Source organism: Aptenodytes forsteri, unplaced genomic scaffold, assembly GCF_000699145.1.
Source record: "Aptenodytes forsteri isolate BGI_AS27 unplaced genomic scaffold, ASM69914v1 Scaffold57, whole genome shotgun sequence".
NCBI lineage: Eukaryota > Metazoa > Chordata > Aves > Sphenisciformes > Spheniscidae > Aptenodytes > Aptenodytes forsteri.
Window position 1 is genome coordinate 3,764,578 of NW_008796220.1, and position 17,228 is coordinate 3,781,805.

The following is a 17,228-nucleotide window of genomic DNA, read 5'->3' on the forward strand; positions in this document are numbered from 1 at the left end:
TCTTTCACAGCGCTGCGGGAGCCGGTCCTGTACACCGGCTGAGTTTGTAATGACAGCGCAGCATCTCGCTGTAAGCTTTCAGGGCCAGGATAACTCATTTCTTGCTGAATTGAGCAACTGGAGACTTGAAAACCTGGCTGGAAGGTGGAGAGGTTCAGGAGCAGATGGCTGTAATGCTGATGGCGTTCTATAGCTGGCTGTGATACAGTGTGTAAGAACGCAAATGCTTAGCATCTTTGGAGTTTTTTGAAGCTAATATTGTGGTCTTATGTCTTACTGCGCTATGAAAAACTCTGTTTCTGCTTTTTAAAGCACCTGACAACATGAAATGGGTGATTCTGTGCTCCATTGCTCATCTCATTTCTTCCCTCCCCCTCCCCCCCCTTTTTAAAGGGGCTGTGTGTTACAAGTCCTCTGTATTAGGAGATACCTTAATGCTGTTTTTGATGATCCTTTCTTCTAACATTTATATCTTCTGAAGAAATTTTAACTGTTGGTTGCAAGGGGGGATGATTTCCCATGCTTTGCATTCCTCTCACTGCTAAAGCTTTAGCTACCATTAAAGCTACTTACTTACACTTTTAAAATAATACACTCACAGTTTTAAAGAGCTTTGGGGAAAGGGTTGAGATAGGCCAGAAGATATTACTGCAGTTAGGAAGATACCTGCTGTTCCTCCTAGAATCACCCTAGTTTGTGCAAGTGAGATAAAGGAGAAATTTGTTGGAGCGGAGCTTTTCTTGAGAAGTAAATACGCTGTCTAACAATATCGCAGAAGTTCTTCCGAGATCTGGAGCTTCACTTCCTCTTTCTTAAAGGCTTATAGAATAATTCTGGACCTTCCTGAACGAAGTGCTTCTGTCACACATAATAAGTTGGGGGGGAAGGGGAGCTTACAAATCATACCTTGCATTCATAATAGTCGTGAATTCCTTGGTGAGAAATAGTTGCCTCATAACTAATGTTACTAATGACTTTTTTATTTTTTTTTTAGAGAGATATAAATATGGTATGTAAAGAACAGGTTTAAATACTGTTACGGTAGTTGTACAACAGCTTAGAAGGAAAACAGAAGTAGAAGTTACTCCTGGCAGTTCCGTGTATAGAGTAAGCAATGAGTAAATAGGAATGTTGAAAGGCTCAAAAGTCTTCCAGCGGCTCAAGAGAGTGGGAACTGTGGAAAAGGAAAGGTGGGATGAAAAAGAAAAACTATAATTACAGCAGAAAACAAACTTCTGGTCTGAACAGTGATGTGTAAGCAGGATTTAGAGCTGCACAGGACTCTTAAATGTGGAGCCGTAATTGTTCAGGTGCCTGTGCTTGAACATGAGGAAGAATACTGATTGTCTTGGAACATAGAATTGTAGTAAGACACACAGAACGATGGAATAATTGCTTAAAAGAGAGAAAACAATTCTTCCTTTCATTTAGTCTGGAATGAAAAAAATCTCATTGCTTATTTGTTTTAATATATGAAAAAATATGACAATACATGAGAAACTTCTGAAGTCAGTAGGGAAATACACTGTTGACTTCAGTGGTTGTTTAGACCGGTTATTTTGCAGTTAACCTCTATAAGGAAGATGTACCTAATGTGTAGCTAGTTAAACTGGTTCTAGTACAATTATTTTGTGTTACATGCCTTATCTTGTTAAATTTTTCAGGTGCATCTGATTACCTACTGGAAACCCTTTGAAGTATCAACAATGAACTCGATGTTAACATTATTTTTTTCTGGAATAGTTGCCTGTTGTGCTCACTCTACTGGTGATTCAGTATCCAGGTTACTACTCGTGTCCTTTGATGGCTTCAGGGCTGATTACTTGGAAACCTATAAACTTCCTCATCTTCAGAAGTTCATTGAGGATGGTGTGCTTGTAAAACAAGTTACGAATGCTTTTATCACCAAGACTTTCCCAAACCATTATACCATAGTGACAGGTTTATATGAAGAAAGCCATGGCATCGTGGCTAATGACATGTACGATGCAGATGCCAAGAAAAAGTTTTCACAGTTCAATGATTCAGATCCCTTCTGGTGGAACGAGGCAGTTCCAATTTGGGTAACAAATCAACAGCAGGGAAATGGAGCAAGTGCTGCTGCAATGTGGCCCGGTACCGATGTAAAAATTAATGATACGACTCCTCATTTCTTTTTGAAGTATAACTTTTCAGTAACATTTGAGGAGAGAGTGGAGAAAATTGTTGCGTGGCTGAACAGCTCTAATCCAGTAGTCAGTTTTGCTACATTATACTGGGAAGAACCAGATGCAAGTGGGCACAAGTATGGACCAGATGACACTGTGAACATGCGCAAAGTATTAGAAGAAGTGGATAATCATATCGGTTTCCTTACGAATAAATTGAAGGCATTAGGTTTGTGGGACACTATTAATATCATAATAACAAGTGATCATGGAATGGCCGCCTGTTCTGCAAAGAAGCTGATTATCCTGGATGACTGCATTGGTCGCAATAACTATACTCTGATAGACAAGAGTCCAGTTGCTGCAGTGCTGCCAAGGCAGAGTATGTTTCGGGTTTGGTTTTTTTTAAATCATACACTGAGAATTAAATCTTGTTTATCTTACTACTAAAAAGTACACGCTATGGTAGACTGTTTACATCTTTTGCAAAACCCGTGTAGTTCATATTGCACAACTTTGACAAAATTTAATGAATAAGCTAAAGAATGTCTGTTTATTTAGGACTTACTTTGTTTTGGTAATCAATGGGCCAAGGAGCATTTCTTGTCAAATTGCTGTGGGTGGTAGAGGTGGTGAAGTCCTGGTACAGCTTATTGAAAAAGCAGATAGGCCCTTAGTATGCCTGCTGTCTTGTTGCTCATTTATTCTATACAGTTGTAATTCACAGTGAGCATGACGTAAGCCCTCACGTTTATTCAGAATAAAAATTGTCATTGTCTAAACTTCCAATTAAAAATCTAAACCCAAATTTGATCGCTTTACCACTTCCATTTCTGTGAATGAAACTTCAGTTTTCATACTGTGAATTCAGTTTTTATATCTTGGAGTAGTTACTAACAGGCATGTCTTAAATCATGGCGCTGCTGGTCTCAGTTTCCACAACTGTGGCCAGACTGAAGCAATTGTAACGAACAAAATGATTTATACAGTAAAAAAATTTAATATTTACTGCTTTGGATAAAAATATTGATTACCTTGGCATGTGATTGCTTTCTCTTGATGTCGCTGCTTGAGTTTTGCTCTCCTCCCCCCCCAAGCCCAGAGGGTAAGTTGAATTGTAGGTCCAAAACCACAACCATGAGGTGCCTGATTTAAAATGAGAGCAAATTCTGAAATCCACCTTGATACACGTAGCATTTCATTAGGAACATGAAAAAATCCTTTTCTATCTGCCTTTAAAAAATAATTGTTTTGAAAAGAATGGAGCTTAGGTTTAATGACAGATAATTGCAGTGAATGGGACATAATTTCCAGCTGTTTCACATGCAGTTTTTTTCTTGGCAGACAAAAGAGACGTGTATAACTTACTGAAAAAATGCAGCAGTCACATGAAAATATATCTCAAAGAAGAAATTCCAGACAGATTTCATTATCGTCACAATAAGAGAATTCAACCCATAATTCTGGTTGCAGATGAAGGCTGGACGATTGTACAAAACGAGTCACTTCCAAAATGTAAGTGTGTTTTCCTCATTTATGCTCTTGGTGGCTTTTGTTGGTAAACTGTCTTGTTTTTATTCCAGCCATCTGTGGGATGGTCTGAGTTTAGCGAGTGTCCTGGCACAGTCCTGGCACTGTGCATCTTTAGGAACATCTCAGCATTTTCTAGAACATTCTCAGCCTGAGCCTGGAGTGTTTTAACAGATGAGGAAGAGATGGGGGATATTCCATTGGCTAAAACATTTTGTCATGTTCAACTTAATAGCCTGAGGTACACTTTTAACTTAAGCAAGTTAGCAGTCTGTCTCAAGTTTCCACTGGAGTGTGGTTTAACTATTGTTTGTATATAAAATATATATATAGGGGAGCATAAATTGAAGAATGCAAGACACAACATTTAGTGTTACAGTACATATACGAGGAAACAAAACTAAATGTGAGGAAGTACTAAAAATAATAGGAACACAACAATAATGGTCAAAGAAGCCAGAGTTCTTCCTGTTAGGGGCATCAAATAGCATGTTTTAAAGACAAAAAACAAAACCGCTGTTACTTCACACAGTGCATTGCTAAGATATGCGCTTTCTTCCTGCTAGATGCTATGATATGTCAAATTACATACATACATATATATATGTATATGTGTGTGTATCTGTATATTTCCAGGTTTTTGACATGCAAGGGTTTGGGGTTTTTTTGGCAGACAAAAGAGGCGTGTATAACTTACTGAAAAAATGCAACAGTCACATGAAAGCATATCTCAAAGAAGAAATTCCAGATTTCATTATCGTCATAGTAAGAGAGTTCAACCCATAATTCTGGTTGCAGATGAAGGCGTATATGTGTGTGTATCTGTATATTTCCAGGTTTTTGACATGCAAGGGTTTGGGGTTTTTTTGGCAGACAAAAGAGGCGTGTATAACTTACTGAAAAAATGCAACAGTCACATGAAAGCATATCTCAAAGAAGAAATTCCAGATTTCATTATCGTCATAGTAAGAGAGTTCAACCCATAATTCTGGTTGCAGATGAAGGCTGCATATATATATATATATGTATGTATATGCATGTGTTCAGAAAGTGATTGGACAAACTCTTGGAAGAAAAATCCATTAATAGGAATTAAATACAAAAGTACCAACTTCCAGGAAGTTTCTGAGCAGCCAACAGCTCGAGGCTGGTTGGTATGTCAGGGCTGACCCTGTTGCATACTTTCCAGACTCCCTGTTACGACTGCTGTCAGAGACAGGATGCTGGGTGGTGCAAACTCCTGGTTTCACCCAGTTTGGCTGTTCTTACTGTCTGCCCTTTGCACATTTAAGTTCAAATTTTCTCATTATTTGTACAAAAGTACTGCTTAGAATGTAAGTTAAGTTTTTATTTTAATTACCCCACAGATTTGTTACAATCATCTTCAAACAGACAACACATAGCACACGTGGTCTCTTTCTTGTTTATGGTTAGATTCAATTTCATGCACCTAAAAATCATTAGTAAGTGTATATTTAGAAGTAAGAGCATTGTATCAATTGAAGTGAATCACTTTTGAAACAATTTTGCTAGCCAAGGCTTCCCAGAAGCAGGCAGGGGAGGTTTTAGCCTAAAAGGCTATTTAAGTGTTTATTGTACTTGTCTTCATGGACAAAGTGGCAGTGTAATGATTGGCAAGTGTACCAATACCTACACGGTATCTAGCAATGTTGGCGCACACCAGCCCTCCTACTTCAGAGGTGAAAGACGGAAACTTCACTGGAGAGGGCGCTCGGAACAACTCTGTTCAAAACAAGCAAGTAGAAGAAGGAGAAAAAAAAATGTAATCAAGAAACGTAGGACTGCATTCCATCAAGCGAGATGTGGCACAGTAGTATCTTTGTGGTAAAAAACATAATGGTGGAGAACATTAGAAAGGAATATTGGAAGTACACCGAAGCAGTGAGTGTGACCTAATTGATAGGAATCATGACATTTCACATCAGAAACCTCAATGAAGCAGCCGAGGAGACTGTTCTGGGGACCGACTCGTTAAACTGTTACTAAGAAATGAACTCCAAACTTAAATGCAGTCACTCAAATACTGTGCTGCATGTGCTATGAGAAATTTTTGGCACCTTGGACAGATTTTTCAGGCGTGTTACTAGGAAATTGGACTATGGCTGCCTTTTAGCTGTTTATATTCCACCAAAAAATTGGAGTATTTCTTAAAAACCTACCAAATGTCCAAGTACTGGTGACCTTGTAGCCGCAAACATTTTGTTATTAGCCTGTCACAGGCATCGTGATCCTTTGACTGGTTTTTGGTTTTGGCTATTTGGGTATCCCTTCTCCTGAAGTACCTAATCTGATAAGCGTGATTTGAGGATACTTAATGGGCTCAAACTGAACACTATCAAGGGGAAGGTGCCTGAAATAATCAAAGTGTCTGCTTTTGCAAAGGGGAGATGTCTTTCCAAAATTTGTACAAATTTGCATTCCAGCTACTGACTTGTGGATTGGCAATGTCCTTTTCGACTTTGGCATGAGGAGTGCGAAGGGGAAAACTGAAAATGTTGATGACCAAAAGGAAAAGAGAGAATTTTGGGGAGGGGAGGTGGGAAGGACCACGGCCTTTGGGGGTGGGGGAGAGATAGGGAGGGGAATACTCAATATGCAAACAGAAAGTGTGACGTTAACTCTCAACTCTGCATTTCTCCAGTAGGCGACCACGGCTATGACAACGCTCTCCCAAGTATGCATCCGTTCCTGGCTGCTCGTGGGCCTGCTTTTCATCGGGGTTACAAGCAGAGCACGATGAACAACGTTGATATTTACCCAATGATGTGCCACATCCTGGGCCTGACACCACAGCCGCACAACGGCACTTTCAGTAACACCAAGTGCTTGCTGGCTGACCAGTGGTGCATAAATCTTCCAGAAGCTATTGGGATAGTTATTGGGGCTTTTATGATACTGACTACTTTCACCTGCATTATAATAATCTCAAAGAATAGAGTAGCTCCCCCACGGCCATTTTCCCGGCTTCAGTTACAATATGATGATGACGATCCTTTAATCGGATAGCGTATAGGGAGCCTCGCCTCACTTGCTAAATAGTGGTTTCAGGAAGAGGGTTTGAACTTGCACCGGATGGCGTTCTCTGATGCACTTTAACAGTATCCATATAAAATACTGTACAGCCAGATCTTGCTAACTTGTTTGTGCGTGCTACCTGACTAGTAGTCCTGTAAAAATGGTGAACAGGTGGCTTTCTGCAGGAAGAGATGCTTAACATAATAAGGATGCTTAGTTCTTCATTCAAGCCTTTGAACACTTTCAAAATGAAATTCCAGAGTATGAACTAGCCAGGAGAGACTAAGTGAATTTTAATATTTGTAAATAATTAGTTTTTTGTATTAAATTTAAATTAATGTTGACTTCTTTTAGTGTTCTTGTACCTGTATTGGAAAGAAGATCTTTTTTTATGAGAGTTAGAAGTTAGTTCTGTTTGGACAGTATATTCTAATTTGTTCTTAAATTTGGGGATAGAGGGTATAGAGAAGATCCAATACTTCTGTTTCCACCCTAAGCCAGCAATATGACAAGAAACTGGTGAGAAGGAAAACGGAAGTCAGTGAGGAAAGAATTGGTACATACCACTTGTATTTTGAGCAATAAAGTATGCTGTTCAGTGGTTATAACACTGGGCAGATGGCTCTGACGTTTCTAGACGTGTGTCCGTGGATGACTTAGTTCCACAGTTCCTGCACTCGGAGAGTTGGGATGGTACTACTTGCTTATCTCAAGGATGTCAATTTAATCTGAGAATCCTTGGATTACTCAGTTTAATGGGCTGTAGTAGTAAAATTACTGCTTCTAAACCCTGTGAAAAGTTTTTCAGGTGTAAACTTTGCTGAAGGTGTTTTTGTAATAAAGGTGGTTCTGCCCTGTGTAGTGGCTGATAATTATCTTTTGAAGGCCGTCATATGCTAAAAAGCAACAACTGAAAGTTTGATGTGCAGTCATCAAACAAGGATTCCAAACTCCTATTTTAAACCCTGGAAATTTAAAGGGAAAAGTTAACAGATCCTATCTCAAAAAATAAATTATCTGTAGTGTCTGAGTTGTATAGATGTAAAGTTCTGGTGAAGACCAGTGCTCTTAATTGAAACCTCTTGATTCCTTGTTAATGGTCAAGTCTAGTAACTTGCTATAAAAAAAAAAAAATTTGATTTAGAAAGCCTTAGTGGTACCTTATCTTTCAGTGAGGAAAGAACATGAGGTTAAATTGTTAATGCTAACCCAAAAAGAGAACTATATTTACCAAGTCCTTTTCCTACAAGTTTGATGGGTTTAAGAACTGATAATTTGAAGTGAGAGCTGAGGTACCTGGTAGCATGCAATGTCATTTCTTGTTCACAGGCTCAAATTCAATGCAATTTGGTATTAGCCACAGACTACCTTTTAGTGGTCCAACTGGGAGGAAGTATGGACTTCGGAGGGAAGGGTTGCTTTTAACTGCCCACTGAAAAAAGAAATTTGAGTTGTAAAAATGATGTGTGGAAGTTTTACTAATTTGTATCTTCCTCTCTGAGGATTCTGTTGTACTGATTAAAAACACAGTACAAAAAGTAACCTGTTCTGCTTCCCCCTGCCCCCCCCCTTCTTAAACTACTAGTTACTACTTACTGACTAATGCTTTACTCTGGATTAATCTGAATTTGAAAGAGGCTCAGGCCCCTTGAAAAATCTGTACTGTTACTGACAGTGTACTGGATTTTAGACTGTTGATATAATAGAGTGATAGCTGGACTGAACACAGAAGCTAGTTACTTTTTCATCTTGATGGAAGATTTTAAATAATTAATTACATACAATAAGAGGTCAGGTTAATGAGTAACTATGAAGTAAATGTTTTGCAGGGTAGAACCTAGGCTTAGAGATGCTGTAAAAGGGAGGATGCTTGAATTCCTGCATTGGAGAGAGTTGTTAGTTTCTTGTAATTTTGCTAATAACTGCTGCCATCCTCGGAGGGTGGCAGACTTGCTGGGAGATGCTTTGCATCATCTATCTATGGAGAGGCTTGACTCAACTGAGTTATCTTTGTCTTTCTGGCAGACTTGATAAGACCAAACCGTACCATACTCTACCTGTGAGGGTTTTTTTTCTAGATGCTAAAACTGATTAGCACGGTATATGCTCCACTCTATTCTTCCCTTCCTCCTCCTTCCCCCAACAGTTGTCATACAGCGTGTGCTTGATGTGCTTTCAGTTCCTCTGTGCATCACCATCTTAAGCCAGGTGTCAAGGTTACCGCCAAGGTTTTAATTACCAGACATGTAAATGTTGAGTGAAGTCAACATTGAATGGCAGCACTCTAATCTGAAATACGAATATTGTTAAAGATGGGGAAATCTAAGTCTAAACGCACTTTTCCTTCTAGCTCTAGGTAGCCCTTTCTGATAAGAATCGCTACAGGCAACCAAGCTCCTATGAAACCAGGAAGTGAGTGGTAGTATCTAGCAGAAGTCCTTATTACCCTCTACTCCTCCTCCCTTTAGTGTTGAGACTAAGCAATGCTATTGTGGGAAGGGTTTAAAGAGAAGGTTTAAGTATTAAGAAATAGGATAAACTATATTCCAGTTGCATTGCTAATTATTTTCAATTCCAAAGACGCGATATGGTCTAAAGAGTGCCGAGTATTCTTGCTGGCACCATTCTTTGCTGCTGGCAGGGAGGGTTTTAAAGTAGCTCTTATGATAAAGGAGATACCCTACAATAGCTTGTGGCAACTTGCTAAATATATGCAACTCTGCAATGTTCATACAGGGCATATTAATTTAGGGGAAGTTCTTAACACTTAAACTAGCATCGAAGTTTAGAAGGAAATAGGGGAAGTTTGTAACACTACTTCCCAGCAGTGAAGACTGATGTTTCATTATGTTGACTGCCTCTATAAAGGAACTCTCAACACTGGGTAGAAAAGCCTTAAAGCATCCACCCCTCTGGGTTTATATGCTTTTTGTCCATTAGCACCAAGGAAACAGTTCCAGAATTGAGCAGATTTCAACTAACTGTAGGTCCAAGCCACTTGTTTCAGGGGGAAGTTTAACTTGCTATAAATTGAAAAGAATGTACTGCTTATGAAAATAAACCAACATCATCGTATACCTCCAAGGATCAGACCACAGGGACAGATGTTTGCTTTAATATGCACGGTACCACCTTTTACTGTAAAAAACAGTAACAGAGATTTGTTAATATGATTCAGACTAGGATTTCATTATGGGTAGGCCGTCCATTTGCAATACTGCAGATACCACTATTGAACTTGCCATTTTCACGTGCTTGCAACAATTTTTGTAGTCTAACATCTAATAAACGCTTATGTTACCTTTACTGTAGTACAGACATGCCATTTCTGGAAAGATATGTACCGCAGCATAGTAGGTATGGTCAAAACAGCATCCATGGCCATTATTTAAGCAGGGAAAATTCGGAAGTAAGCCTGCTATAGTTGTGCTTTACAAAACAGCAGGACTCAGCAGCTGCACGTTTGTCGTTCTTCCCACACACAGCTCAAGACTGTGTTGTTCCACACTTCTGAAAAGTCACGCTGTACAACCCTTCATCTTATAATAGGCATTTTTGCACTTTTTTTTTCGAGACCGCATTTATTGTAAACAGCATTACTACAGCTCTTTACCAAGAAAGTCTAGAAGATGTTTTTTGATAAAAGAAACTGTATTACCACTGTTGGTAACAGATAGCTGTTATTTCCATATACAGTAGCAAAGTGGGAAACGAGGTCTTTTTATATAAAACTTTGACCTAAAACTCTTAAGTTCTATCACACTTCCAGTTATTTTTAATGAAGGCATACACTATGCAGAGTGCAAGAAATATTTGGGATGCATGAGTTAAGGCCATTCTCCCTCAGCCATCCCCCCACAATTCAAGTTTTTTCCAGAAGTGGTTTTAAATGAAGCAAGCACTCAATGCTTGATAGCACTATAGCAAAGATATATTTCAACTTCAACATTTCCAAACAAGAAGAAACAAAGAAAATGTTTGACATCTCAAAGTATGCTTCACAGGTCAATAACAAAAAACAAAATCATGCGAGCTTCTCGGTTTCCAAGCTTAAGTTACAAGTAGCATACAGTGTACTCAAATCCACTTTCCAATAAACTTGTTCATACATCATAGAAAATATCATATACATAGAAACCAAATACCACGTCCTCCCCAACCAAAAAGGTAGTCTGAAAAAATCTCACTTCACATCAGAGAAAAGGTTGATATTTCTTCTCCAGTGGCATCATGTGCTTTCAATTTCATTAAGCTTACACCCAACAACTTAAAACAGTGTTTAACACTGGCTAGGCAAATACCCTAACAAGGTAACTACCCAAGAGGTACCTGCAAATACACCTAAGCAATAAAGGAAACATGTTTAAACCTAAACTGAAATACCCGAATGCTGAAAGAGTCCCTTCAGTTTTCTACAAGGTTTCATTTTACTCTCCTCAAAGAAGGGCCTTACAGTGCAATACAGAACAATGACATCGAGAAGAATTCTCACGTTCATGTTCTCAATCTATTTTGAATATTATTGTTTCCAAACCCTTTGTTAGGGGAAACCTACTGCTCTTCCCTCGTTGCATGTTTGGGCAGGTAAGCCTAAGTAAGTCCCAGGATGACTGAACAACACTGACCAACTTTGCTCCCTCCTTAAAATCAAGGGTCACTTTGGCTGATGGTAGAACTACACCTGTCAATTAAAAAAGTGGGAGTTTAATGAACACCTCTGAGATTACAATCCAGTTATTTTTATATCTGCCTAATATAAGAATTGCTATGAAATTACTGCAATAAGAATTTCTATTAAAGCAGCATGTTCCAAAGTGAGAAAGTGCGTAACTGAAGTAGCTACAGGTGAGGATTATAGCATCTCCAATTTTCGCTGTTACTCCCTTAACCAAGCCTGTAGATCTTTCTTTAAACACACACTTAAGTTTGTGCTACAATTCATTCTTAAGTTGCAAATAAGCAAGAAAAGGCAGACTCAATGCATCAATTTGCTATCTGCCATCCACTTTTTGGAAGGTAGCTAGGGAAGTGACTAGTAACAATTTAGGAGGTTTAGGTTTTCTACTCTGACTTCCCCAGCCTCTCTAGAAACTACCGTGAACATCATTACTGCCTTCATCTTTCAGCTCGATAGGCCCCTGCAGCGTTCAGTTTTATCTGGCATCAGCAAATTAAACTTAAGACATACCTAATGGTCAGCTCCACCGAGAATCAGTGTCAGGCACAGCTATCCCAGAAGTTTTCCTTCAGGGTTTTCTTAAGAAAATGGCAACATAGGAAAAGAAGGCAGTACACAGGGTACCAGTAGAATTGCAGCGATGAGTCAGATCAAGTTATGCAAGACTTCACACATATCCCCCAAATTAAGGGGCTGTCCTCCAATAGATCTGCTAGTTGCCCGTTTTTCTGAAGCTACTATTACAGCTAGACTTTCAGCATATACCTTAAATTGGAATATTTCATTGCCTTCCCTCTCAAGCATTCACTGCACCTAGCTGTGGTCTCTGGAAACTTTCCGCATCTGTTTGCAAGACAGCTTAATGCTAAGCAAGCGTCCCTGCCATCACGGAGGAATCCAACAGATTACTTTTGACGCAGTGAGGACCAGACAATTCGTAACATGGCACTGTAGAGTCATCACTGAGGCAGCGAGAAGTAAGCTCATTTCTGAACTCGCCTAGATGTCATTCATTAAGTCTGGAATTAAGTTCAGCAAAATGAGTTTTGTACTTCACTTAGCTTGTTGCAGCTCCTTGCTGGGTCTGCTAGCAACCCTCCCAATTGCAGTATTAGACTGTTAGTCACACCAGTGGTTTGACAGAGCACATCCAAGGCCAAGGTGTTCCCATCTTTGCCCTCTGCTGGGTGCTGTGGATGAAGCAATAAATTACACTTGGAGAAATACCAGACTGAGTATTTGTGTGAATTTTGAAAGAGTTTTTCTCCTTCAGGCACTGTACTCAGAAGCAAAGTGCAGAAATACTAACTCACACAGGGAGGGGAAAAAAAATTCAGCTTTTAAACAAGTCTGACAACTAGAAAACTTTTCTCACTTCATACCATGTTTTTCGTACAAACCTTAGACAGCAGCTTCTCACCTACCATTTAAGCGAGCTCATCAAAAAAACCACAACTACAACAGCAAGAAGATTTATTGCCCCACACAAAAGAATCAGAGTAATATATAGTTTTGTTGACTCAGAATTAATAATTTTCCCTGACAGAGACTTTCCTCTGGAAGAACAAACTCCAGTCTTATACCTTTTTTCAAATTGAAGTGTGCTTTTAAGATTTAAGAGTATATATGGCTTAAGATTTATACAGCTGTTCCTTAAATTGAGTGTCTAATCCTACTCATCAAATTCTAAGGTCCACCCAGACATATCAGATAAAACATAAGACAGCAAGCCAAGCTCACGCCTGAGAAGAGTCTCCAGTAAGAGATCAGATGTTACACCCAGGGACAAGCTTGACAGCACTCTGAAACCAGCTTGTACATGTATGTTCCTTAACTGATTCATCTGCCTTATTCTGAAAGAACCCTCTTATCACAGAAATATAAAAGACTCCATGTGGATATACAGGTGTTGTGCTTGCATGTGTCTTTAAACAGCCAGCCGCATGGAATTCCTAGAAAATTTAGTCCCGTGTACAGGAAACAATAGGAAAAAGTAAAGACCTACATTTACCTAAAATCGTAAAGACCTATATTTACCTAAATAAAAAAATAAAAATAAAGTAGTTTAATGCTGATTGCTAAAGGCAATACCACCTAGATCCACATTTTGGGGCTACAATTAACACAGTAGTTTAAAGAAATATGCCTAACTCTAAACTTACGACACTTAGCACTGCATGACCTAGCTTAATAATAATGTTGTTTTCTGCAGGATTTAATCCACCAAGCTATCTGTAATGGTGATCCATGCAAAAGCTTCCTTGGGCAGGGAAGAAAAAACCCCAAAGAAGTCTAGTCAGTGACTCTGATTCAGTGACTTGTTTGAAACAGAGAGACTTAAAAAAAACTCTCAAAGAAAAAAAAAGGGGGGGCGGGGGAATAAATCACCATGTGAGGTGCACCTCAGTTGATGTTATTTCCCTAAAAGTAGCTCAGAATGAGGTATTCAAGGTCTGTTGTCACTACATGTCTACATACATATACAGCTTTCCAGGTTCACCTAGAATATTTTCAACCCCTGAAAGATTAAGTGGTTGTAGGGTGAAACAGTAACACGCTGTTTCTCTGCATACCTAGTATGTACGTACTCCAGTGTACCAATGGATCAGCATCCGTTTCTTTTTACTCCACACATCTATGCTGATCCACGCCTATTAATTTTTTTTGTATAAGCTTATTTTAAGCATCAAACAGGAAATAAGTACCAAGTGTTACTAATCTTGCAAGAGTGGCTGGGCAGCTTCAGCATGTTGCATTTGCATGGTATTTGCTTGGGTGAGGATAAAATGCTTAACAAAAACTGCAATAAAAACCACAACAAGAAAGCTGCCCAGAAAGACTCCTACAACAGTAGCATAGGTGTCTGCTCCAAAAGCTACAGGAACTTCTTCGGCAAGCATATCTTTCACAGCGTTGAATGAACCATTGCTTGGCAGTGGGTTAATACCAAGTAGATGGCACAATAAGGGGTACAAGTCTGTAGCATTCATGACTTCTCTGGTGGCATTCTTTCTGAAAGCCGGCCCAACTGCCAAAAAAATTGGATGCATTTCTGGTAAGACGTTGTCATATCCATGATTACCAACTAGAAATAAAAGATAGATAAAGGTCAATATTCTGAAGTTGCAAAACAAGCATTGAACCTTTTCCTACAATTAGCATAATGCAGAAAAGGAAAGGCCATCATTTATTCTTGCAGAAGTTTAGAAGAATCATTTTGATCAACAGCACAAATGTCTCCTAGCAAATACCAAGTCTCAAAACTACAAAGAGAAGATGCCTTAAAAAAAGAATGGAGAGCACTATTTAAAAGGAGAAAAAAAAAAAAGGTAAGCTCACATGGCAGTGAGAGCACTGTCACTGGCATGTTATGCTACACCCAAGTCTCCTTGATTTTCCTCAAGGAAAAACTCCAACCTTGCAACTGGACCAGATCTCTTAGGGAAAAAAAAACACAAACCTATGCAGAGACAGACTGTCTGGCTTACTCCTAGTAGCAGACAGAACTTAAGCTCTGACTGTTTTGACACTTTGTCCAATTTTGTGCACTATCTACTCGTCAACAAGGAAAAAGTTTACAGATCTCACTAGCGGGTCTCCAGTGCCCCTTCCTTACAGGGACACTAAAAACTCTGAACAAGTGAATAAAGACGCCGGCACAAAAAGCTGCTCTCGTCAGCTGTCAACAACTGAAAAACTTGTTCAGTCTTGCAGGTAACGCTCTTCAGCTTCATAACCAGCAGCGAAGTTTAAAAGGTTTTCAGTTAAGAAACTTAAGAACTGACCATACGACATCTTATATTTTTCTTCTTAGCTAACCAAAAGTTACAGTTTACTATCTCCATTCTACCTATAATAAATCTCAAAACCCCGAGGTGAGGAACTTAAAAGTGTTTTTTTTTTTTTCCTCCAAATCACCTAGAATGCATCTTATCCTGTAAGGCAAACGAAAATCACTGGTGTACAGTAACACAATATTCAGACTTTCTAGCAATAGAACAAGGTGACTGTAAGTGTAGGCATCCACAGAAGTTGAGGACTTTCAGAAAGCATTCTTGTATTTCCAACCCAACCCTTCTCCAGTAAATAAATAGTACATGATAAAACAACGCTATTCAACCTCTACTCAACAAGTTCAGTTACAACTTTTTTTTTTTTTTAAATCTCTCAGAAAGCGTTTGTCAGTTTGCTAGATCTCGCAAGAAGACCTCAAGTATGTGGCCACAAAAACATGTGAATGATCTTATCTCGGCAAGTTTAATTTTTAGAAATGGTAAGTCCAGTTCCCCTTCCCCTAATAGTAGGGTGCTTCCCATCCCATCAGGAAAAAAAAAAAAAAAAATTCTACACTTAGCTTCAGAGTTTTCCCTCCCAGTCTTAAAAAAAAAAAAAAAAATTAAAAAAAATCAACATTGGTTGAGATTGGGAGAGAAAGTGCCATGTAAGGTCTAGGAAGATACAGTAAAACACTGTAAAGACAGAATACTTACACTGAAAACCGTCAGACTTATTATATACGATTTCCCATCCTTTATCAGCCACTGCTAAGATTGGCTGAATTTTACTGTTGTGTTTGTAATGTAATCTATCTGGAATCTGCTCCTTTTTATAGACAGTCATGTTGGGATGAGCATTGGCCAAAGCTTCGTATACTTCGTCCAGTTTGCCTTCAAACAAACAAAAGAAACAAAAGACAAAACTTAAACATACCAATGTTTACTGAACTCATCAGTAGTTTAAATACAACTGAGGGCAAAACGCACTTCCCCAAAGGTTAATTATAGCTGTAAGAGACAACAGTGGATTACAACGCGCACAGAAGTTTCCCTGAGAAATCCAGAGCATCACTCACAGTAAGATCACGCCTGGCATCAGGCTTCACAGCCTATTCCTAAGCAGTAAGTGCCTTGCTAATTTTAGAAAAATCCCTCATTTCAGAGTTATCAGAATGTAAGCTTCTCACAAGAATGAGTTAGAAGGCGTTCAGTTAAGTCTCATGGAAAAGAAACAAGCTCCTCCCAGCTCCATGCAAAGCTTCAAAGCAAGAAGATAGCTCCTAAACCTGTTTATGAGGTAATGTGCGCATTAAGGCCATATTCTGTCTTTCCCCCAGTTGGCTATGATGACAAGTGACACTATTTATTTATTTTAAAGCAGTTTAATTGTTAGTTGCTTTCCTTTAAAAGGCCAAAGAGAGCAGCCACTTCGTTTCTTGGCATCTCTGAAAACTTATTTCTGAGTGAACCCAACTATTTATCTCTCCTTCTACAAGATGCTCCAATAAACAGCTATGTATTTGACCTCATTTGATTCCCAGTTTTAATCTTCCACCATTTTGATGACAAGTTTAGCCAATTTAGAAAGAGTAGCTAGTTTGTTGCTATGCACCATGTAACATCATAGTATTAGCAATTAATTGCCTAGGGATAACCAAAACTAGCTTGCATTAATCTTTCAATGGAAGCCCTCAGGTCACGGTCCAGATGTCACTAACACGTCAGGAGCCGTACAAAGATTGCAGAGGCCTAAGCAGGGAACGCACGACAAACATACGAAGGGACAGGTTGGACTGGCAGATGAAGATGTCTCTTTTGGTCTAGAACTGTCAGCCACTCTGTGTATTCAGTAACGGCTAACAGCACTACCTACTCCTTTGTGCTCTTAGTGTCTACTCCTTTCCCTTCCCTAGTTATAGAATCATAGAATCACAGAATCATTAAGGTTGGAAAAGACCTCTAAGATCATCGAGTCCAACCATCAACCCAACACCACCATGCCCACTAAACCATGTCCCTAAGCGCCTCATCTACACGTCTTTTAAATACTTCCAGGGATGG

The 17,228-nt window shown here is 39.1% G+C and overlaps 2 protein-coding genes across 3 annotated transcripts in view; one reads left to right on the top strand and one right to left on the bottom strand.

Moving 5' to 3' along the window:
• The first annotated feature begins 6 nt into the window (after positions 1-6).
• Positions 7-7,582, top strand: ENPP4 (ectonucleotide pyrophosphatase/phosphodiesterase 4 (putative)). 2 transcript variants are annotated; one of them, XM_009288970.1, is made up of 4 exons: positions 7-70; positions 1,665-2,529; positions 3,492-3,662; positions 6,340-7,582. In XM_009288970.1, exons 1-4 carry the CDS (start codon positions 50-52, stop codon positions 6,702-6,704), a joined length of 1,422 nt encoding a protein of 473 aa, XP_009287245.1. In that variant the 5' UTR covers positions 7-49; the 3' UTR covers positions 6,705-7,582. The 2 variants fall into 2 exon arrangements, with proteins under 2 accessions (XP_009287245.1, XP_009287246.1); XM_009288971.2 differs by having other exon boundaries at positions 24-211.
• A 3,039-nt stretch (positions 7,583-10,621) lies between these two features.
• The window catches only part of ENPP5 (ectonucleotide pyrophosphatase/phosphodiesterase 5 (putative)), an 11,958-nt gene continuing 5,351 nt past the window's right edge, over positions 10,622-17,228 (bottom strand). Inside the window, exons 3-4 of the mRNA XM_009288973.1 lie at positions 15,882-16,058; positions 10,622-14,476 (exon numbers count right to left, since the gene is read on the bottom strand). Of these exons, the coding sequence (XP_009287248.1) occupies positions 14,106-14,476; positions 15,882-16,058 (548 nt within the window). The 3' untranslated portion in view covers positions 10,622-14,105. The remainder of the gene's footprint in view (positions 14,477-15,881; positions 16,059-17,228) is intronic.